Source organism: Mastigoproctus giganteus, chromosome 9 (assembly GCF_048544385.1).
Source record: "Mastigoproctus giganteus isolate SK-2022 chromosome 9, ASM4854438v1, whole genome shotgun sequence".
Classification (NCBI taxonomy): domain Eukaryota; kingdom Metazoa; phylum Arthropoda; class Arachnida; order Uropygi; family Thelyphonidae; genus Mastigoproctus; species Mastigoproctus giganteus.
Genome location: NC_143583.1, coordinates 200,156,894 through 200,180,647, shown reverse-complemented (window position 1 = coordinate 200,180,647; position 23,754 = coordinate 200,156,894). Strand labels below are relative to the sequence as shown.

General features: G+C 37.4%; 1 protein-coding gene across 1 annotated transcript in view; it reads left to right on the top strand.

Moving 5' to 3' along the window:
* The window catches only part of LOC150081017 (sodium- and chloride-dependent glycine transporter 1-like), a 455,858-nt gene that overhangs the window by 115,011 nt on the left and 317,093 nt on the right, over nucleotides 1-23,754 (top strand). Inside the window, exon 7 of the mRNA XM_090380891.1 lies at nucleotides 17,300-17,434. Within this exon, the coding sequence (XP_090237017.1) occupies nucleotides 17,300-17,434 (135 nt within the window). The remainder of the gene's footprint in view (nucleotides 1-17,299; nucleotides 17,435-23,754) is intronic.

The window sequence follows — 23,754 nt, the reverse complement described above, 5'->3', positions numbered from 1 at the left end:
GCTTATGTCACACCAAACTGCTCAACAGTGCACTGTTCATCTATATATCAACTGGATGCACTTCTTTTGATTTTATGTTTTTCTTAATTAACAGCATAACACCTCCTCCCTTCCTATCCTGTCTATCCTTTCTGTACACATTGTACTCTCCAAATTCCAGTTCTGCATTCCTTATATGTGTGTGACACCACGTCTCTGCTATCCCAACAATATCCGCCTTTGATGTCTTGACCAACACTTCAAATTCATCAAACGTATTTGGTATACATGCCAGTATGTATACATGTACCTATTCTTATTATTAGCTACCCTAACACATCCCATATACCCACCTGTTTCACGATGACTGTCATCAGTCATCGGGAAACAGGTGGGTATATGGGATGAAACCCCCTGAAACCCCCAAGATCCCTCGCTCCACGCCACTGCTTATTCTAATAGAAGTAGTGCAAGAATCACCATTACCTCTGCCTGCAGCTACATTTAACCTATTAGTCTGGGAATCCCCCCCCCCCAAGCTAGCAGTTTTCTGACCCACCTAACACTGTCTCGATAACATCAGCAAATATTCTTGCACCCTTTCTATTTAAGTGTATCCCATCCCTGTAGAAACAGTCTATCCTGTTAACAAGCACAGAGCAGGCTGAGAAAAATTCCGCCCCTTGAGCCTTGCACAATCTCTCCAGGGCCGAATTTATTGACAAGGCTCTCATCACGTACTCCTTCCTATCGTGTCTGGGCAGAATTGCAGACACTTTCAAATTTAACCCTAATTCACGACTTTTTTCATCATTGACCTGCACCTGTTAAGTAAATCTTCAGATCTCCTACTCTTAATGTCATTGGGGCCAACGTGTACAACAATATCACCCTTTGTGCCCTTAAAAGATGATATATGCTTTACAACGTCATCAAGTTTTGCCCCTAGCAGACATACCCTGGTCCTATTCCATCTATCCTTTTTATACAATATATTCCCTATCTCCCCGACAATAGAGTCACTGACGATAACTAACTGCTGTGGGACCAGCGCATTCTGCCTTGGAGGTTGCTGCTGTGTTGCCTGATGCCTAGGAGTAAGCTCTGGCGTTCAGTTGGGCAGCTGAGAGCTTGACAGGCCCCTCATATTAATTTCTTCGAGGACATCTACACCTCAAGCTCTCATAGACACCCATCAGAACGCTGAGCTGATGCCTAATTTCTAGACACTCTCTGCACCTGGAACATACAAAGACATCCTCCTTGGCTAGATCATATTCCGTTGCAGAGAGTTCGGCAAACATTTCACATGTTGCACATTTTTTTAGGCTGTGATGGAGAATCGCCCCTCTCAGTTCTCCCTGAGTCACAGCACTCCTGCCACTTTGTGCCCGTTGCTTTTCTGATGTACCTATTCTTATAGTACAGTAGTCTGGGGCATGATATTTTAAATTAATAAGAGGAATAAATTTAATGAACTAATTGTCAATATTACACTATCTAATAGAATACTAAATGCAGGGATGCAAATTACGCTATATAATTTTAAGTTAGAGCTACCTAGTTACCACAATTAAAAATTTGAATTCCCTACTCCTCTATACAAAAACAATGGCTGCAGGATTCGAACGAAACAACGGTTTTACGTATATAAAGAGTAATCTACAAAAACTCTTATCTAAATTAAAAATAAAAATAACCAGCATTTCTAGAGCTATATGGCTACTTATAAAGTTCAATATAAAATAACAATTAGGTAAATAAAATGACAAACACTTATCGCTTTTTCAGATCCTGTAATTCTCAGCTGTAAATTTTAAAGAGAGTCAGTGCCCTCTTTATAATAGGGGGAGACTGTATCAGGGGTGGTTTCACTATATATTCTGTAATACTGCTTATTACAGTTGGGGGCTTAGAGGGGAACAGGCATTCTGTATGTTATCAGACACTCAGTATAAAACACTGATGGATCCAATATCTTTCTATTTTAGAAGATTTAGGAGAAGTCTAGTTGGCATGCCTCCCTAAAATCTACTCAGCACACCTTCTCGTTGGTAAGCCCTGTTACATCACTTCGGTGGCAATGAACATGTAGAGTGATTCTCCTCAAGATGCCTGGTCAGTGTGAAAAGGAAAAGGCCAAACCCTCCAGCATTTAATGACAACACAATGAAACACAACGACCAGGCTGCAATGCACAGAAACTGAACTTGTCCTGCTACAATGTAAGATCACTCATCAGTGAAGAGAGGATATTAGAGCTGGAAAAGGAATTAGAAAATGGGAATTGGAATATGGCTTCACTGAAACAAGAAGAAGAAGAAATGAATCACTTATAAGTTTATCAAGTGGAAATTTGCTGTACACCAATGTCAAGACTACTACTCAGGATTTCTAAGAGGTACAAACTAAAGGTTATAATGATATATGCATCAACATTGAGTCATGATGATGATGAAGAGATTGAAGAAATGTATGCTAAAATTGAGAGACTTCTAGATGAACAGAAAACTCACTACACCACCATCATTATGGGCAACTTTAATGTTAAGTTTGGAAAGAGACAAAACAGCATAGAAATAGAAACCATAGAAAATTTTGGAAGTGGTAAAAGAAATGAAATAGGTGAAGACTTGTGGAATTTGCAGAATCTAGAGGAATGTCAGTAATGAACACTTTTTTTTTCAAGAAAATGGCAAACAGAAAGTAGACATGGAAGAGCCCAAATGATTAACAACTAATGAAATTGACTTCATTCTCACTAACAGAAGATATATTGTGAATGATGTTACCGTCCTGAAAAACGTAAATGTTGGAAGTAATCAGAGAATGGTAAGATGCACACTTGAAATAGATGTAAGAAAAGAAAGGAAAAACAGACTCAAGTAAATAATACAAGGTCTTTGAGATAACAGAAGAGGAGAACAGTATTACTTAGTTCTTAAGTTCCAGTACATACTGGAACTTAAGAAAAAGTCTGAGCTTCTGCAGACTTTTCAGGACCAAGATATTGATGAGGAATACAACAACTTTCTTAAAGTGATAAAACCCAAGAAACCTATAGGTAAAAAGAAATCCAAAGAAGAAAAAATTAGTCAAGAAACATTTGGCATGATGAACTGAAGAACAAGATAAACACTGACAAAAACAAAATTGAGTATACTGAGTTATGCAAAGCCATTAGAAAGAAACTCAGATAGGACATAAGAAGATTTAACACAAGAAAAGTTGAACAAGCACTAATGGAAAACAAAGGACTTAAATCAGCAGTCATGAGCAGTAATGCAGAAAGACAAATGATACTAAATCTGAAGAATAGTGATGGTGTACTTATAAATTGCAGAGAAGGCATAATTAAAATAGCAGAAGACTACTATAAAGTATTACGTAAGGATCAAGGGAATGATGCCAGCAGCAAGGAAGATGAATCACAAATTAGCAACACATATGACATACCCGATATCCTTCCTAATGAGGTAGAATATGCATTGAAGAAAATGAAGAATCAAAAAGCCCCATGTGAAGATGAGTTACTGTAGAGTTTTTAAAATTAGGAGGAAGAGACATGGCACAGAACATAGCAAGACTCTTCACAAAATACATTAGGAAAGGCATAATCCCTAAGGAGTGGAAGAATGCAATCATGATTTTGCTGCATAAGAAAGGAGACAAATCAGAAATTGGAAATTATAGACCAATTAGCTTGTTGTCTCACATCTACAAGTTGTTTACAAGGGGCATCACTAATAGATTAGAAAGAATACTTGATGAGAATTAACTGAAAGTGCAAGTTGGCTTTGGGACAGGATCGTCAACTATGGATCACCTTCACGTAATATCACAGCTAATGGAGAAAGCAAATGAATATAAAATACCATTATGCCTGGAATTTGTGAATTATGGAAAAGCATTTGACTCCATACAGCATAAGACAATGTTTGGGGCACTGGAAAACAAGGCATAGACATACCATACATTATGATTTTGAACAAAATATATGAGAATGCTACCTCCTTAATTAGACTAGATAAAGACAGTAGCAAATTTAAAATTGAGAAAGGAGTTTGACAAGAAGACACAATATCTCCGAAGTTGTTTACTGCTGCCCTTGAGGAAGCTTTTAGAAGTTGGACTGGTTGCAGAAAGGATTCAATGTGAATGGAGAGTACCTAAACCTTTTATGATTTGCAAATGACATTGTGATCATAAGTCACAATCCTGAAGAATTAGAGGAAAAACCTTAATCAGTTATGCAGAGTTAGTAAGGATTTTGGACTGATGATGAATATGGCTAAAACAAAAGTAATAATGAACAAGTATGCAACAGAAAGGGATATAATCATTGAAGGAATAGAATTTAAAAAGGTGGATTCAAATACTTATCTTGCACAGGTCATTAGCTGTAACAATGATAAATGGATGGAAGTCAAGAGAAGAATAAATTTTGGATGGATAGCATTCAGGAAATATAGTCAGATACTAAGGAGCAATATCCCAATTTGTCTGAAACATAAAATAATGAACCAATGTATACTCCCCACCATGTTATGGAAGTGAAACTTTGACACTCACGAAAAGAATGGAAGAGAATCTGAAAACTACAAAGTGAAGAATGGAACAAATTATATTAAGGATCAGACTGTTGGATAAGAAGAGAAACACATGGATTAGGCAGCATACACAAGTAAAGGACATTCTTATCAAAACTAAAGAACTGAAATGTACTTGGGCAGGACACATAGCTTGAAGACATGATGACAGTTGTTGTTGTTTTTTGGTTTATAGGAGCATTAGCAACTAAGGCCATATTGCTCCGGGGATATGCGGTGGTCATTCCCTGACCTTTCTGCATCCTCCATATTTGGTGGGCACAAGCTCGAACCTCGGTCTAATCAAGAAGTGTGTGCTACGCACTGCTGCTCCTGCCCACCTGGTTATGGAGGCGCCTCACACACACATGATAACAGATGGACTAAGAAAATAACAGAATGGTACCCAAGAGGAGCTAAAAGAAAACCTGGAAGACAACAACAGAGATGGACAGATAAATTCCAAGAGTAGGTGAGTAGTAAATGGATGGTCATTGCACAAAACAGAAGGAACTGGAAAGTTGCTGGAGAGGCCTTCATCCTGCAGTTGATTGAAAATGGCTGATGATGATGATGATTGTAGTTGAACATCTAAATGTATTTAAATATAAATTTAACATATTATACTTTGAAATAATGGCCTCCGTAGCTGAGTGCGCAGGAGCGGGAGTGCAGTAGCACATGCTCTTTGAGTAGACCGGGGTTCAAGCCCCTGACTGCTGAATACGGTTGCTCTGCCAACCCGCACTGGACCAGTGTGGCAGATTATGGTCCATTTCCCTCAGCATGAATTGTTGAGGAGGCTTCCATCCTGCAGTGGGTTGATAATGGCTGCACTTTACTTTTACTTTGAAATAATGTACAAAATTACAAAAATAAGTAACGTAAAATTAATTGCACATCTATACAATTTCCCATGGGTTGTATAGCATTAAAAGGTCCCTTGTACAATATTGTAAATAAAAATGCCGGAAAATTTTATTTGTGAATTTTCACAAAAAAAATTTGTGCAAAGTCACAAATGAAATTTACAAAATAAAAATAAACTAGAACCTCATTTTAGCATTCATTTAATATTAGTAGTATTAACAGGTGCAAGGAAGCAGACTTATTCTGCATCAGCCAAAAATAAAATAAAATAAACTGTGTCATCATAATTTTGTTATTTCTGAGTAATAACAATACAATTGAACCCAGGGGCTCATATCTGGTGAGTATGAGCTTGGCACACCCAGGGTTCTGAGTTGGATATCATCATTCTTCTCTTTCCTGATGATTCCCTTCTACTTCTCTCTCTCTCAGGGTAACTCTCAGAAAGTGTTTTTTGGCTGGTGTAGCATAAGCCTCAGGCTTCCTTGCACCCTATGGCTAATAATAATAATAATTCTGCTTTGAACCTTGTCAGACTTTCTGCTTCAACTAATTCAGAAGGCAGTTTATTCCAGTGATCAACAACATGCTGCCCAAAATTTAACTTCATGTGATTTAATCTTCTATTGCTTCCCAAAATTTTATATTTATGTTTCACTTACCAGTGTGGAAATACCTCCCTCATTCATTCTGATTATTCCTTTAAGGGCCTTAAACACCTCTGTTAAGTCACTCCTGAGGTATCTAATCTCCAGCATCTGAGACATTCCTCATAGTAACAAACATCCTTCCAACCAGTCTAGTTGCCCTTCTTTGGATCCTCTCAAAGTTCTAAACCCTTATTATTTTTTTTTAAGATGAGGTCTCTAGACCTGAATACAATATTCCAAATAAGATCTCACCATTGTTCTATAAAGAGGAAGAATAACATCTGTCTCCCTGCTGGAAAAGGTCCTAATCTTTATTAATAGTACCTTCCAGGTACTATTAATAAAAATTAGGTGCCTTCCAGTCCATATGCTTACGTTGCAAGGGAAACTTCATATCTTGTATCCTAAATGCTTAATCTTTCTCATCCTGATCCACCAATAATTTCATGTCTTCCTCATCTGTATGTCACCCCCTCCCCTCCAAGATTTATTTTTTCCAAATTCAAAGCCTTACATATAACAGGATTAAATTTCCTCATCTCAATTGTTAACTACCTTACATGAAATCATCAGCAAACTTTAATAGTTTACCCTATGCCCTCATCAATATCATAGATGAAAATTAGAAATAAGATCCAGCAATGAATGCTGAGGGACACCGCCCAACACTCTGCAGAATGCCCATTAATTACCACTCTCTGTCTCCTTTAACTAAACCAGCTTTGTCCACTAGAGGATCTTCCCAGTAATCCCACCACGTTCTGGTTTGTATAATAGCTTCTCATAGGGAACCAAATTAAATGCTTTATGACTTTTTCATAGTAATTAACCAGGTTTGTCAGTCAAGACTTTTCCTTCACAAAGCCATGTTGTGATTCCTTTAGGAATTCATTCTTATCGAGATGTTCCTTCTTTTGCATCCTTATTCACTGATTGCATTATCTTACCTAGCACAGAAGTCAAACTTAACAGTCTGTAGTTACGAATAGTGAGATATTTGCACTCCTCCAGTCCAAAGAAATCTTCCCAAATTTTAGTGATAATCTTAGTAGTAATCCTAATGGTATAATGCATTAAAATATTAAAATACACATTATTTAATATAACTGGAAGCATCTCATCCATTCTAGGAGCCTTTCTCTCTTTCAGCATTAATAGTTTATCTGACAAGTGCTTCTCAGAGATTATCACATCACTAATCTTATTGCAGCATGATTCTTTTTCTCTGTCCCCCATTCAAACATCCCTCAGTTGTAAAAATAGAACAGAAAATACTTCTTCAACTCATCTTCAATTCTACGTAGATTGTCTACAATTGCACCATTTGAGACCTATATGATTTACTGCCTTGTATTGACATGTCAGAAAAAACCTTATTTAATTCTTTTCTCATTTCTGTACATCTAATCCATATTATTGGCAACATGATGCAAGGAAGCAAAGCTTAATCATCATCAGTCAACAACAATAACAAAAAAAAACTTCATTTCACCATTCCATCCAGTATTTTATCTCAAACCCTCGTTAAATTTATTCCAACTACCTATCTCTACAGCATTAGTTGTAAGCTTAGTCCAACAATTGAATATACTTTGGCTGAATGCAAATGTATTCTTCAACCATCCTTTTTTCCAATTTAAATTTTCCTTTGTATTTTTAGAGTCTTATACAGGCACAGTTGTGGGAAAACACTGGTGGTACCCCCACCCAAACACTATGCCACACTACTTCAATTAGGTCATGCCACAGTTCCCTGCTTTGCAGATAGTGCAATTTACAGAAATCAAGTCTTTCATGGGAGGACTATCCTTTTTTGTGTCCCCAACTAATCTTGTTGCTCTTCACTGCACCCTTTCCAGTAGATCTACATCCTTCCTAAAATGGGGTTTCCAAACCTTTATTCAGTGTTCCCGATGTGGCCAAACCATCACTTTATACAGTGTGATAATTACCTTTATATCCCTGTTGGTAAAGTTCCTCTATATTATTGACAGAACCCCATGAGCTCTTTTAATGCTTGCACTTCTCATACAATTTCATACCAGACTACAATTACTCCTAGATCTTTTTCATGCTCCACCACCTGAAGTTTAATGTAGTGCCACTCAGGTGGTATGTTATTCTGGGATTGCTCCTATCGAAATGCAGTAACTTGCACTTAACACTTTTAAACCTTTGTTGCCATTTTCCAATCCATCTGCTGAGCTTATCTAAATGCTCTTGAAGTAGCATACCCCAGTTACTGCCATTAACCACTCTGCCCACCTTTTTTATCCTCCACAGACTAAGACATCAAATTTGAAATACCCACATCAACATCATTAATAAATTTATGTAGTGCATTATGTGTTTGATTAAAATACAGTGGATGCTGATTATTATGATCACTCTGGGACTCAGTTCAACTGAAACAATAACCGAAGAAACAACAATGCAGCTGTTCAGCACTGTTTATTGATGCAGAGTGCAAATTTGCACATAAAAATGTGGAAGTGAACAGAAGAAAACTAAAATAAAGCAGTGTAAAAAACTTTAATTTGACTGTTTCATTGAGAAATCATCAGTAAAAATGAAACTGTCATAATGTTTCTGGAAATCCATACAAACCCATTAAAAACAAATAAAGAAAATATTAAAATCAAGAAATAGAAAAGGTTAGTGCTCTACTGTAAAACATTCAGATTGGTAGGAGTATAGATACCGTACTTTCTTTCGTGAAGTAATGAACCACATCAGTCATATGAACTGTATTAAGCAACACCAGTAACTTTCTACACAACGTGTTGGAGTTCAAGGACAAATCATTTTGTTATGTAATAATTTCCACCACAAGTGTGTAAACTGCAATAATGCAAAAAAAAGAGGATAAAATAAATTGAAGTGCTGATTACATAAACATTTTTTCTATGCATTAGTATACATCTGATTGGGACTACACGAAAATGATAACATTATCCGTGATCAGAATAAGCACATTGTACCTTAAAATTAAGCTCATTTTTAAGATAGTATATTATTATTATTATTATTATTATTAGTAGTAGTAGTAGTAGTAGTGGCAGATGATTCAAGAAGGCAAGGTTATACTGCATTGACCAAAAAAAAAAAAAAAAAGCCAGTACTTCCCATTCTGTCATGTCCATTCACCCTAACAATTTATCTAGTTCTTTCTTGAATTTATTCAAATTACCACAAAACCAGATGGGAGCTTGTTCCAACGATCACCTACCCTCTGGCTTAAAGTAAATTTCCATACATCTGACCTGCAATCATCCTTCCTCAATTTGAATTTATGCCTCCTTTTTTATGTGTAGTCTGAACAAGACGAAGGATTCCATCAGCATTGAGTTTACTCAATCCATTTAAGACCTTAAACACCTCAATCAGATCTCCTTGCAGTCTTTAGACACTGCAATTTGCAAAACTGAAGCCTTTCCTAGCAAGAGCACCCTTTTGCTCCCCTTGCCAGTTTTGTTGCTCTTCTCTGTACCTATTCCAACAGATCCACAATGTGCCTAAAATGAGGCTTCCAGATCTGTATGCAAGCCTAAACATTGCCGTATACAGCTGGCAAAATTCCTGTTTATCATTGACAAAATTCCATCAGCTGTACAGACAGCCTGTTTGCACTGCTCAGAGAACTTCATATCTGACTACACAATTATCCTAGGTCTTTGTCATTCCACATTAGAGAAGCAACCAAAGAAAGTAATACTCTTGATCTGGTTATCAGCAGTAATTCTTTGTGCATTACGAATTTGCAGAGAAAGGAACCACTAAGTGGTAGTGATCTCAGTGTACAGATGTGGGATTTACTCAAAGATATAACTACCATAAGGGGAAAAGGGAATGGTTTTTGTTTTCGTAAAAGTGACTACAGTGGTCTCAGACAGTTTATAAATTCTGTACAGTGGGACCAACTGATGATGTTACCAACAGCAAATTCTAAATGGGAAGCATTCAAGGAATTAATTGTGGAAGCTACTAGGCTTTTTATACCGATTAAGAAATACTGTTCAAGGTTTAGGCATAAATTAAAGTCAGATGAACTAATGAGACTTGTGGCAGAGAAGGAAAATGCATGGGACACATAAGATGGCAGAAAACACAGATGCCTATGGTAGATATAAGATAGTCTGTAAGATAGTCACAAAGGAGGTTAGACAAGCAAAGGCAGATTACAAGAAATCTTTGGCAAAGGGATGCAAAGAAAAATAGTAAAGACTTCTTTACTTAAGTAAACTCTAGAAGAAAGGGAATGAATTAGATTGGACCATTGATATCAAGTGAGCCAATCTAATTCATTCCCTTTCTTCTAGAGTTTACTTAAGTAAAGAAGTCTTTACTATTTTTCTTTGCATCCCTTTGCCAAAGATTTCTTGTAATCTGCCTTTGCTTGTCTAACCTCCTTTGTGACTATCTTACAGACTATCTTATATCTACCATCCAATCAAATTTATCAGACAAGACTTTCCCTTAACAAACCCATGCTGTGTGTGAATTATTACTGCAGTCTTGTTTAGATAAATTTGATTGGATGCTATGATGTGGTTACAATGGAACTGGATGCAGAAATAATTTTGATATCACATACTTGGATTTCAGGAAAACATTTGACACCATTGCACATTGAAGACTACTGTACAAATTGGAGCAGTATGGTATTAAGGGCAAGTTGCTATAATGGATAAAAGGATGGTTGAGTTGAAGAAGACAGAGAGTGGTAGCCAATGGTCTTGCCTTTCGTGGACTAATGTGGAGTCCCCGGGTTCAGTGTTGGGCCCACTGTTGTTTTGTATATTTATCAATGATATTTATGAAGGTATATCAGGCTTAATGTCAAAGTTTGCAGATGATACAAAGGTTGGCAGGGTTGTTAATGACAGTAATGGCAGTGTGCTACTGCAATGGGATCTAGAAAAGTTGAGCAGATGGGCTGAGAAGTGGTAACTGAAGTTTAACATTAACAAATGCAAAGTACTGTATATGAGTAGAAGTAATCCCAGAGAAATGTACCAACTGTGTGGTACTACACTTAGGGTTTTAAAAACTGAAAAAGATCTGGGAGTAATTGTGCAGTCAGATATGAAATATTCTGACAGTGCAACCAGGCTGCCAGTGTGGATCGTGGACTATTGTCAGTGATATTCAGGAATTTTGCAAGTAGAGAAAAGGAGGTGATTATCCCTTTGTATAAGGCAATGGTCAGGACATGCCTTGAGTACAGCTTACAGGTCTGGAAGCCTCATATTAGGAAGAATGTAAAGTTGCTTGACCAAGTACAGATATGGGCAACAAGATTGGTGATGGGAACGAAGGGATGGTCACCAAGAAAATCTTAAGTTCTGCAAATTGCAGTGTCTGGAGACTAGGCACCTACAAGGTGATCTGATTGAGGTGTATAAGGCCTTGAATGGGTTGAGCAAGCTCAATTCTGATGAGACTTTTCCTCTTGCTCAGATTACGAACCTGAAGGGGCATAAATTGATATTGAGAAAAGACAGTTACAGAATAGATGTGAGGAAATTTGCATTTAGCCAGCGGGTAGTTGATTGCTGGAACAAACTTCCATCTGCTGTCGTGGAATTTGATAGCTTAAATAAATTCAAGGAGGAACTGAACAAAGGTTTAGAGGGAATGAATGTGTGAAGTGGGTTTTATTTTATATTTTATTTTTTTGGCTGATGCTACATAAGATTGCTATCTTGCATCACATGCCTCTACTACTACTACTGGTAGTGGTAATAGTAATTGTGTAGTAGTAGTGGTAATTAGCATTAGTAGAGGCATAAGATGCAAGAAAGCAGGCTTACAGCATCAGCAAAAAAAAAAAAAAAAAACGCTTTGATTTCACCCCTCCATTTGTTCCAAATACTTGTCCAGCTCAGCCTTAAATTTATTTAGGCTATGAACTTACACAACATAGTTGATAGCCTAAATAAATTTAAGGGTGAGCTGTACAGGTATTTGAAACTAATGGAGGGATGAAATTGGAGCATTTTTTTTTTTGGCTGATGCTGCATAAGCTTGCTTTCTTGCATTGTATGCCTCTACTAATGCTAATTACCACTACTACTATTACTATTACTACTATACTACTGAGTGCAGTACCACCTAGCTGGTATGTTAATCTGGGATGACTGCTTCCCATATGAAGTACCTTACATATATCATTGTATGATATTAGTATTAGTATTAGTAATGGCCGCATGGTGCAAGAAAGCCTATGGCTTGTGCTGCACCAGCCAAAAAAAAAAACCCGAATAAAACAATGATAAAAAAATAATAAAAAATTAAATAATAATAATTAATAAAAGAAAAGGAAATTACACCTATCATCCTATGCACTTCCCTCACCCGAGGGTACTATCCAGATGACCTTTGAATTTCCCCAAACTGTCAGCCTCTACCACCCATGTAGGCAACTTATTCCAGTAATTTATAACTCACTGGCTAAAATAAAACTTCCAGTCCAATCTAAACATTTCCCCCCCGTGACTTGAATTTATGTCCTCTAGTTCTATGCGCCTCCGTAGCCAGGTGGGAAGGAGCAGCAGTGCATAGCACACGCTTCTTGATTAGACCGGGGTTCGAGCCCGTCACCACCAAATACAGAGAATGCGGAAAGGTCAGGGAATGACCACCGCATATCCCGGAGCAATATGTCCTTAGTTGCTAATGCTCCTAAAAACCAAATAACAAATAACAAACCTCTAGTTCTAGCATCATTTATAATCTTGAAAAATTTCGTCCTCATTCATTTTACTGATGCCTCTCAGCCTTAAACACCTCAATCAAATCTCCTCTAAGGTGTCTAGTTTCCAAACTCTGCATCCCACATATTCGAAGTCTTTCTTCATAAGGACGCCCTTTTGCCGATCTCACCAGGCGAGTTACCCGTCTTTGCACCCTTTCAAGAAGCTCGATATCTTTCTTTAGGTTTGGTCTCCATACTTGAACACAGTATTCCAAGTGTGGTCTAACAAAAGCCTTATATAATGGGATTATCACGTCCCTATCTCTACTTGCAAAACTTTGATAGATCATTGATAGGACACCATGGCCTTCCTTGCAACCTGTTTACAATGCTCAGAGAATTTCATGTCTGACCGTATCATAACACCCAAATCCCTTTCCACCAGTACTGGGTTTAGTTGAACTCCACTAAGTGAATAAGTTATTTTGGGATTACTGTTTCCCAGGTGTAATACCTTACACTTTGTTGGATTAAATCATAGCTGCCATTTTTCTGACCATTCCTGAAGTCTATCTAGGTCTCTCTGAAGAAGCTCAGCTTGACAGTGATCATTAATTACTTTACCAATTTTAACATCATTTGCAAATTTAGACATCATGCCCGCTATCCCTTCATCGATGTCATTTATGAAAATTAAAAACAACAGTGGTCCTAATACTGATCTTTGGGGGATCCCACTTCTTACATCTGAGGAATAGCCATTTATCACAACCCTCTGCCTTCTGCCCTGAAACCATCCAGCTATCCATCTAAGGATTTTCCCAGTGATTCCAACCTGTTCCAGCTTATAAAGCAACCGCTCATGTTGTACTGAGTCAAAAGCTTTGCTGAAATCTAAATAAACAATGTCGAAATTATTCCCTAAATCCAGCTCGTGAGTGACCCTTTCAAAATAGCGAACCAGATTTGTTAAACATGATTTTCCCTTTACAAAACCATGCTGAGTATCCTTGAGAATTTTAATTCGATCCAAATGATCCTGAATTCCACCCTTGAACATTACCTCCATGATTTTCCCTACCACTGAAGTCAGACTGACAGGTGAATAATTTCCCACTTCACTCTTAGAACCACCCTTATGTATGGGAGATACATTGGCACTTTTCCAATCCAACAGAATCTCCCCAGAGTCTAGTAATGCTCACATAATTAGCCTTACTGGTTCAATGCACTCATTTGCTGCCTCCCTTAAGATTATAGGATATATTCCATCAACTCCAGGAGCCTTACTGGCCTGTAGGCTCGAAAGTTTTTTCATTAAATAATCTTGCGAAATTTCAGTATCATTAATTACATATTTTTCAACTTCGCTCCCACAATTTCCCATTGCCACAAAAGGTTTTTCATTTGTAAATATCGATGCAAAATAACTGTTGAGTTCATCTGCAACGGCAGCTGGTATATTTAATACTATCCCCTTTCCCTTACGTAAAGGTCTGATCTGGTTTGAAATTAGTTGTTCATTCATTTGCTAAAATTTCAATGTATCATTCAAAGGAGATATAATAGAGACATAATTTTGGCATTTTTGGAATCAAGGAATAAATTTCTTTAGGAAGTGCATCTTCTGTTTTTTATAGAAGTAAAAAAAAAAAAAAATATTATTAATGTTATGTACGGGTAGTCCCCACTTTATGACTCTTCGGTTTATGCCGTTTCACATTAATGCCCTTTTAAAATATTAATGAAAAAAAAAAAAAAATATATATATATATATATATATAAAGAAATTTTGAAAACACAAGCAAAAAACAGCCCAGGAAGTGGGTACCTAGACGGCGCTAATGTTGATGTCAGTTGCTTTCTTCTCCTCCGCCAGTGTGCACGTGTTGTGAGCTGTGCCTTAAATTTTAATAATTTCTTGGTTCATTAGTGCCTTATTATTTTAAATAAATTGCAATCATAGCTTCTAAGTATAGTGGTGAATCTGTGCAAGCACATATTAAGAAAAGCCGAAAATCTCTAACAATTGAAGTTAAAATAGACTTATTTGTCGTATGGAATGGTGTGAGCAGCGTTCGGAGGTGTGCAAAACCTTAAATTTAGCACCTTCTACTGTTATGACCTTTATGAAGTAAGTAAGTAAGTTGTTTCTGGAACAATTTCTTCAAGGAGTGAGAAGATGGAAAAGTTATTAGTCATGTGGATAGATAATATCAACCAAAATACCATTCCTGTAACACAGGCAGTAGTTATGGACAAGGCTAGGAGCTTGTTAAATAAAACTTATGAGGAATTGGGAAAGACTGAATCATTTTCAGCTAGCAGGGGCTGGTTTTCCCAATTTAAAAAAAAACAGACCAGAATTCACAATGTAAAATTTACTGGTGAGCCGCTAGTGCTGACACTACAGGTACTGCGGAATATTCTCCCATATTCCAAAAGTTAATGGATGAAGGCTGCTACACCCCAGACTTGGTCTTTAATGTTGATGAAATGGGATTGTACTGGAGGAAGATGACTGGTAAGTGGTAATGCATCAAGCACTTTTAAGTTAAAGCCGATGTTTCAGCTAGCAGGGGCTGGTTTTCCCAATTTAAAAAAAAACAGACCAGAATTCACAATGTAAAATTTACTGGTGAGCCGCTAGTGCTGACCACATCTTAAGTTAAAGCCGATGTTGGCTTCTCATATCAACTAAGAAATACTGTTCAAGGTTTAGTCCTAAATGGATGTCAGACGAGCTGATGAAACTTGTGGAAGAGCAGTAAAGTGCATTTGATGAATATAAATTATCAGGAAACACAGCTGCCTATGGTAGATATAAGCTAGTCTGTAATCAAGTCACAAAGGAGGTTAGACAAGAAAAGGCAGATTATGAGAAATCTTTGGCAAAGGATGTAAAGAGGAACATCAAAGACTTCTTTACTTATGTAAACTCTAGAAGGAAGGCAATGAATCAGATTGGTCTGCTTGATATCTATCGATAGTTTGACTGGAGATGATCCTGCTCAGATAGCTGCCAAACTGAATGAGTATTTTGCCTATACATTCACATGAGGAATTCTATAGGAAAGTGGAGAACAGGAGCTTATTAAACTCTAACAGGGAGCTAAATGATTTTGTAATAATTAAGAGCGAAGTAGAGGAGAAATTGTTGAAGTCAGACATAAGAAAGGCACCTGGGTTGGATGGGATCTATCCAGTTATAATAAAGGAGGTGCAAAGGAAGTAAGCAGACCCTTAGCCATAATTATGAGTGCATAGTTGGACTCAAGGGAAAACCCCAGAGCCTGGAGATGTGCAAATGTATCTCCAATTCACAAAGGGGATTCAAAGTGTGACACAAATAATTATAGACCTATTAGTTTAACTTCTGTTTCAGGGAAAATAATGAAGTCTCTGGTTAAAGAGGTGATACAGGATCACCTTGACAAGATTGCAGTAATAGTTCAGACACAGCATGGGTTTGTTAAGGGGAAGTCTTGTCTGGCAAATTTGATTGGATACTATGATGTGGTCACAAAGGAACTGGATGCAAAAAATAATTTTGATATCATATACTTGGATTTCAGAAAAGCTTTTGATAACTGTTGCTCATGGAAGACTACTGTACAAATTGGAGTAGTATAGCATTAAGGGCACTTTGCTACAATGGATAAAATGATGGTTGAGTGGGAGAAGACAGAGTGTTGTAATCAATGTATACTGCTCTTTGTGGATTAATGTTATTAATTATTAATGGTGTGCCCCAGGGTTCATTGTTGGGCCCATTGTTGTTTTATATATTTATCAATGATATTGACAAAGATATATCTGGCTTAATGTCAAAGTTTGCAGATGATACAAAGTTGACAGGGTTATTAATGACAGTAATGACTGTATGCTACTACAACAGGAGAAAAGTTCGGCAGATGGGCAGAGAAAGGGCAACTGAACTTTAACATTGACAAATGCAAAGTACTGCATATGGGTAGCAGTAACCCCAGAGAAATGTACCAACTGTGTGTGTTACACTCAGGTTAGTGGAGAATGAAAGAGACCTGGGGGAAATTATGCACTTAGATATGCAGTTTTCTGAGCAGTGCCGAAAGGCTGCCAGAACATTTTTTTTTTTTTTTTTTTTGGCTAATGCTGTATAAGCTGGCTATCTTGCATAATATGCCTCTATTGATGCTAATGCTTTCTCAATTTATGCCACTTCAGCTAAAGACCCTGAGGAGGTGGAATGTAACCCTGGTGTAAATCGGAGCCTACTTGTATTATTATTATTATTATCATTATTATATATGATTATATACAATAATATATAAGATGCCTTTCTTCAAACTAGTAATAAGTTTTTAATTTGTATTTGTTTTTGTAAAATTATATCTGCTGTTAGAAGTTATGGAATTTGTAAAAACATAGTTTTCTATAAATTAATGTAAGCATCTTAATAGAGTGAACAGCGTAAGCAGGACTAATATATATTTGAGATAACAATAAAATTGCTATTGTTGTTATTACTATAGGTTGTGTATTTCACTGCAACATTTCCTTATGTGATTCTTATCCTTTTTTTGGGATATGGTGTATCCCTGACGGGTGCTACAGGAGGTGTTCATTACTTCTTTGTACCAGAGTGGAGTAAACTTCAAAATTTGGTGGTAAGCGTCATCTTTTTTTATGCAGTAGAACTTTATAAACTTAGCAACATTGAGACTTGATCATTGCCAGATATTTGAAAGTTTTGGGTTTTTAAAGCTTAATATTGTTGAGAATAATTGGAAATAAAGTATACAATTGCCAAAAAATTAGTAGTACTAGTAGTAGAGCCAATTGAGCTTATATAGCATAAACAAAAAAACTCTCAAAGAATTTGTCTAGTTCTTCCTTGAATTTTTTCAAACTATCCACTTCCACAATGACAGGTGAAAGCCTGTTCCATCAATCAACACCTGCTGGCTGAAGGAAAACCTCCATATATTCTGCACTGCCCTTCCCCAACTTGAATTTATACCCCCTCATGTGTGTAGTCTCAGCAAAGGGAAGAATACCATTCACATTCAGCTTACTCAATCCATACAAGGCCATACTCAATCCATACTCAATCCATACATCATTCAGATCACCCAACAGGTGCCTAGTCTCCAGAAGCTTCAATTTGTAGAAGTGAAACCTTTCCAGGTAACAGCACTGTTTTATTCCTTTCACCAATCTGGTGCTCTTTTCTGCATCTGTTCCAGCAGAACCTTCTTTCCTAAACTGAGACCTCCAGACCCGTATACAGTACTCAAGATGTGGCCTAATCATGGTTTTGTACAAAGGGATAATCATCTCTCTATCTCTGCTAGCAAACTTTCTGTTTATCATTGACAAAACCCCATGAGCTTTTCTGGCAAGCATATCTGTGCTGTTCAGAAAATTTTATATCAGACTGCACAGTCAACCCCAGGTCTTTTTTCATTTTCCACTATCCCTGAGGTAGTACGACACAGTTGATAAGTTACTGTGGGATTATTGCTACCCATATGCAATACCTTGCATTTGTCAATGTTAAACTTCATCTAACATTTCTAAGCCCGTTGATCCAATTTTCCTAGATCTTGCTGCAGTGGCTTAAGCTAATTACTGTCATTAACCACCCTACTGACCTTTGTATCGTCTGCAGACTTTGACATAAGCCTAATATGCCTTCATCAATATCATTAATAAATATTGAAATCAACAATGGGCCCAGCACTGAACCCTGGAGACTCCACTGAAAATATTAGTTCACAAAGAGCAGTGCCCATTGATAACCAAACTGTCTTCTTCCACTTAACAATCTCTTTATCCATAGCAGTAACTTGCTTTTAATGCCACATTGCTCCAGTTTATACAGCAATCTTTTATGTGCAACAGTATGAAAAGCTTTCTTGAAATCTAAGTGTATGGTATCAAAATTATTTTATGCATTTAGTTTTTTGGTCATTGATCATGCTAACCTGTCAGATTTGTCAGACAAGACTGCCCATTAACAAATCCATACTGTAAATGCAGTATAATTGCATTTCTGTCCAAATGGTCCTGCATTATTTCTTGAAACAGTGACTCCATTATTTTCACCCTGGAAGAGATGTTAAGCTAACAAGTCTGTAATTACTCATGTCACCTTTTGCCCTCCTTTATGAATTCAGGTTACATTAGCATATCTACAGTCCCCAGGAACAGCCGAATCCAAGAATGCTCTCATAATTATGGCTAAAGCTTTCTTACCTCCTTTGCTGTCTATCTTAATATGATTGGATAGATTCCTTCTACCCCAGGTGCCTTTTTATGTTCAATTTCAACAATTCCTCTTCCACTTTGCTTTCAGTGATGACAAAATCATTTAGCTCCCCATTTGAGCATTTGCTTAATTTCTCGCATCCCCCCCCCTAAAGAATTCCTCATGTGTGAATTTAGATGCAAAATACCTATTCAATTTTGCAGCAACCTCAGAAGGATCATTAACAGTTAACCAATTGACATCAAGTGGCAAATGTGATTCAGTCCCTTCCTTTTATAATTAATATAAGCATAGAAATCTTTGCTGTTTTTTTTGCATTCTTTTCTGGAGACTTCTCATAAGCTGAAATAGCTTGCCTAAACTCCTTTCTGACTTGATTATAGACTAATTTATATCCACAATGGGCTTCTGTATCATTGATAATTTATACAATCCCATGCACTTTTGTTTTCTGAGAGGTGCCTCAGTAGTTCATCTGACATCCATTTAGATCTAAGCCTTGAACAGTATTTCTTTGTTGGTATGAAATGCCTAGTAGCTTCTTTGATTACTTCCCTGAATACTTCCCATTTTGAATTTGCTGTTGGTAACATCATCAGTTGATCCCTCTGCATGCAATTTAAAAACTGTCTGAGACCTCTGTAGCCACCCTTACAAAAGCAAAAGCCTTTCCCTTTACCCTTTACAGTAGTTGTGTCTTTAATTAAATTCACATTAGTACAATGTGATCACTACCACCCAAGTGTATCTTTTACCTGCAGCTTCATCATGCATAGGGAATCACTGCTGATAACCAGATCAAGAGTATTACTTCCTCTTGTTGCTTCTCTAACATGTTGCTGTAGAACAGGGGTCATCAAACTTTTTTCACGATGGGCCAGATAACCTAGAGATTGACGAGTGCGGACTGTATAATCATTTTGTTCAATATGTACAGTATGTACAATTCAGTAAATACAACAAAAATGAAGACAACGAATATATTTATTTAACAATGCATTATATTTATTTACCAATATATTTATTGGTAAATAAACATATATATATATTGGTAAATAACAATATGTTTATTTATCAATATATTTTAGAAATTTTGATCATTTGTAGCACAGTGCGTGGCGGGCCGGATGAACAGATTCTGCGGGCTGGATCTGGCCCGTAGTTTGGTGACCCCTGCTGTAGAAAACAGTCATCGAGGAAATCTACAAAAATTTTGCTAGTACGAGTGACCAACCCATTAATTCTAACGAACGTCTGGAAAGTTAAATCACCCATTATAACACTCTGATTTGCTGGCTCACCCTATTTCTCTGTATAACTGTTTGGTATACACATCACAGTCATTAGGCCTATAACACACTCCTATCCTTGATCCTGCCCCCGTGTTTATATCACACCAAACTGACTCAACATTGCACTGGTAAACTATGTTGACTGGCTGTACTGCCTTAGATTTAATGTGCTTCTTAACTAAGAGCCTAACCCCTCCACTCTGCCTGTCTTGTCTGTCCTTCCTGTATACATTGTGCTCCCCATATTCAAATTCGGCATCACTTATGTCTGAGTTACATCATGTCTCTGCTATCCCTACACCGTCGGCATATGATGACTTAATCAGAACTTCAAATTCATGAAATCTTTTAACAATGCTCCTGGCATTAGTTTACATGCAAGTATACATGTTCTTACTCTTAGTTATCCTTACACAGCCCAAGTATTCACTTGTTCCATGATGACGCACAGCAGGGCTTGAAATCCCTGACACTTTGCTTTCCTGGCTGCTGCATTTTCCAGTAGAAGCAATGCAGGAATCACCTTCACCTCTTCCTGCAGCTTTGGTTAATCTGCTAGTCTGTGTAACCCCCACCCCCCCAAGCTATCAATTTTCCAACGCACCTATTGCTGCCTCAATAGCATCAGAAAATGTTCTTCACCCCTTCTCTTTAAATGTATCCCATTCCTGTTAAAACAGTATTTCCTGTTAACAAGCACACACCACACCAAAAAAAATTCTACCCCATGAGCCTTGCACATTCTCTTCATGCAGGATTGACTGATAAGGCTCTAAACATGTATTCTCTCCTATTGTGTCAGGGTAGAATTGCACACATTCAAAATCATTCCTAACTCATGACTTTTTCCCAACATTGCTCTTTACTTAGTAGTAATATGCAATAGAGCAAGGTTAAGCCAAAAAAAAAAAAAGCAACACTTCACCATTCGTACCCTTCAAGAATTTGTCTAGTTCAAACATGAATATATTCAACCCATTTGCTTCCCCAACAACAGAGGGAAGCCTGTTCCAACAATAAGCCACCAGCTGCCTGAAGACAAACTTCCCCATATCTATCCTACAACCATCCTTCCTCAACTTGAATTTATGCCCCCTCATGTGTATAGTCTCAGCAAGTGGAAGAATACCATTAACATTCAGCTTAATCAATGCAGTCAAGACTTTCAACACCTCAGTCAGATCTCCCTACAGGTCCCTGGTATCAAGATGCTACAATTTGCAGAACCAAAGCCTTTTTAGGTAAAAGCACCCTTTTGTTCCTTTCACCAATCTGGTTCCCCCTTTTTTTTGCACCCGTTCCAGCAGACCTACATCCTTCCTGAAGTGAGGCCTCTAGACCTGCATTCAATACTCAAGATGCAGCCTAACCATGGCCTTGTACAAAGGGATAATCACTTCCTTATCCTTACTAGCAAAGCACAATTACCCCCCCTTCCCGTCACCACCAAATACAGAGGATGCAGAAAGATCAGGAAATGACCACTGCATATCCCAGAGCAATATGGCCTTAGTTGCTAATGCTCCTAAAAAAAAAAACCAAAACCAAAAACAATTACCCCCAGGTCTTTTTCATTCTCCACTACCCTGACTATAGTACCACACAGTTGATAAGTTACTCTGGCATTACTGCTACCTATGTGCAGTACCTTGCATTTGTCAATATTAAACTTCAAGTGTAATTTCTCAGCCCAACGACCCAGTTTTCCCATATGTTATTGTAGTAGTTCAAACTGACGACTGTCGTCAACCATCCTGCCAATCTTTGTATCATCTGTAAACATAGATATTAAGCCTGATATACCTTATCATTGGTAAATATTGAAAACAACAATGGATCCAGCACTGAACCCTGGAGAACTCCACTAATAACATAAGTCCAAGAAGAGCAGTGCCCATTGATAGTCACCCTCTGTCTTCTACCTCTTAACCATTCCTTTATCCATGTAAATAACTTGCCCTTAATGCCACATTGCTCCAGTTTGTATAATAGTCTTTTATGTACAACAGTATCAAAAGCCTTCCTGAAATCTAAGCATATATGATGTCAAAATTATTTTTTAATCCAGTTTGTTTTTCACTGCATCATACTAACCTAGCAGATTGGTTACGCAAGACAGAAAAATTCATAAAAACCCTTGAAAAATCCATGCTGTGGTTGCAGTATAACTGCATGCCTATCCAAATGGTCTGGCATTACTTCTTTCACCAAAATTATGATCCCATAATTTTCTCTTCAAACAAGTTAAGCTAACAAGTCTGTAATTACTCATATGACCCTTTGATCTCCCTTCATGAATTGGAGATTTATTCACACTTCTCCAGTCCATAGGGACTGGAGAAGTGTGAATATATCCAAGGATGCTTTCATAATCTAAGGATGAATCCAGGGATGCTCTCATAATTATAGCCAAGGGTTTGCTTACCTCCTTTGCTGCCTCCCTTAATATAATTGGATAGATTCCATCTGCCCCAAGTGCCTTTGTTATGCCTGTACTGAACAATTTCTCCTCAACTTTTCTATCAGTTATCACAAGGTCATTTAGCTACTTGTTAGAGTTTGATAAACTTTTGGCATCCCCTACCCTAAAGAATTCCCATGTGTGAATGCAGATCCAAAATACCTATTCAGTTTGTCTGCAACCCAAGCAGGATCATTAACAATTAACCCTTGAACATCAAGTGGGCCAATGTGATTCAAACCTTTCCTTTTACTGTTAATATAAGCATAGAAGTCTTTGCTGTTTTTCTTTGCCAGAGATTTCTTAAAATTTGCCTTAACTTGATTACCAACCAATTTATATCTACTCTAGGCTTCTGCATTACCTGATAATTTATATGCATCCCATGCCCTTTCCTTCTGCGAGGTGTCTCAGTAGTTCATCTGACATCCATTTGGGTCTCAGCCTTGAACAGTATTTCTTTGTTGTTATGAAAAGCCTAGTAGCTCCTTTGATTACTTTCCTGAATGCTTGCCATTTAGAATTTGCTGTTAACATCATCAGTTGATCCCACTGCACATAATTTAACAACTGTCTGAGACTTCTGTAGTCATCATTATGAAAGCAAAAGCCTTACCTTTGATAGTAGTTATGTCTTTAATTAAATTCCACATTAGCACAAATTTATAGGTGGTAGATGACTTTCATCAACCGGTGAAATACCACCACTTTGCTTATTGGAGGCTTGAAGTGGTGAAACCCATGTTTAGTCTCTAGAGCAAAGTTTCCGGCATCCCCCCCCCCCATACTTCTCCTTCAACCCATGCACGGTACTAAGTACTATAGGTTTTGATACCTTTCGTGTTTGGGGTTTAAAAAAAAAAAAATTTGATCGCTACCACCCAGTGTGTCTTTTACCTGCAGATTATTAATCCATGTAGAATCACTGCTGACCAGATCAAGAATTTTGTTTCCTCTTGTTGC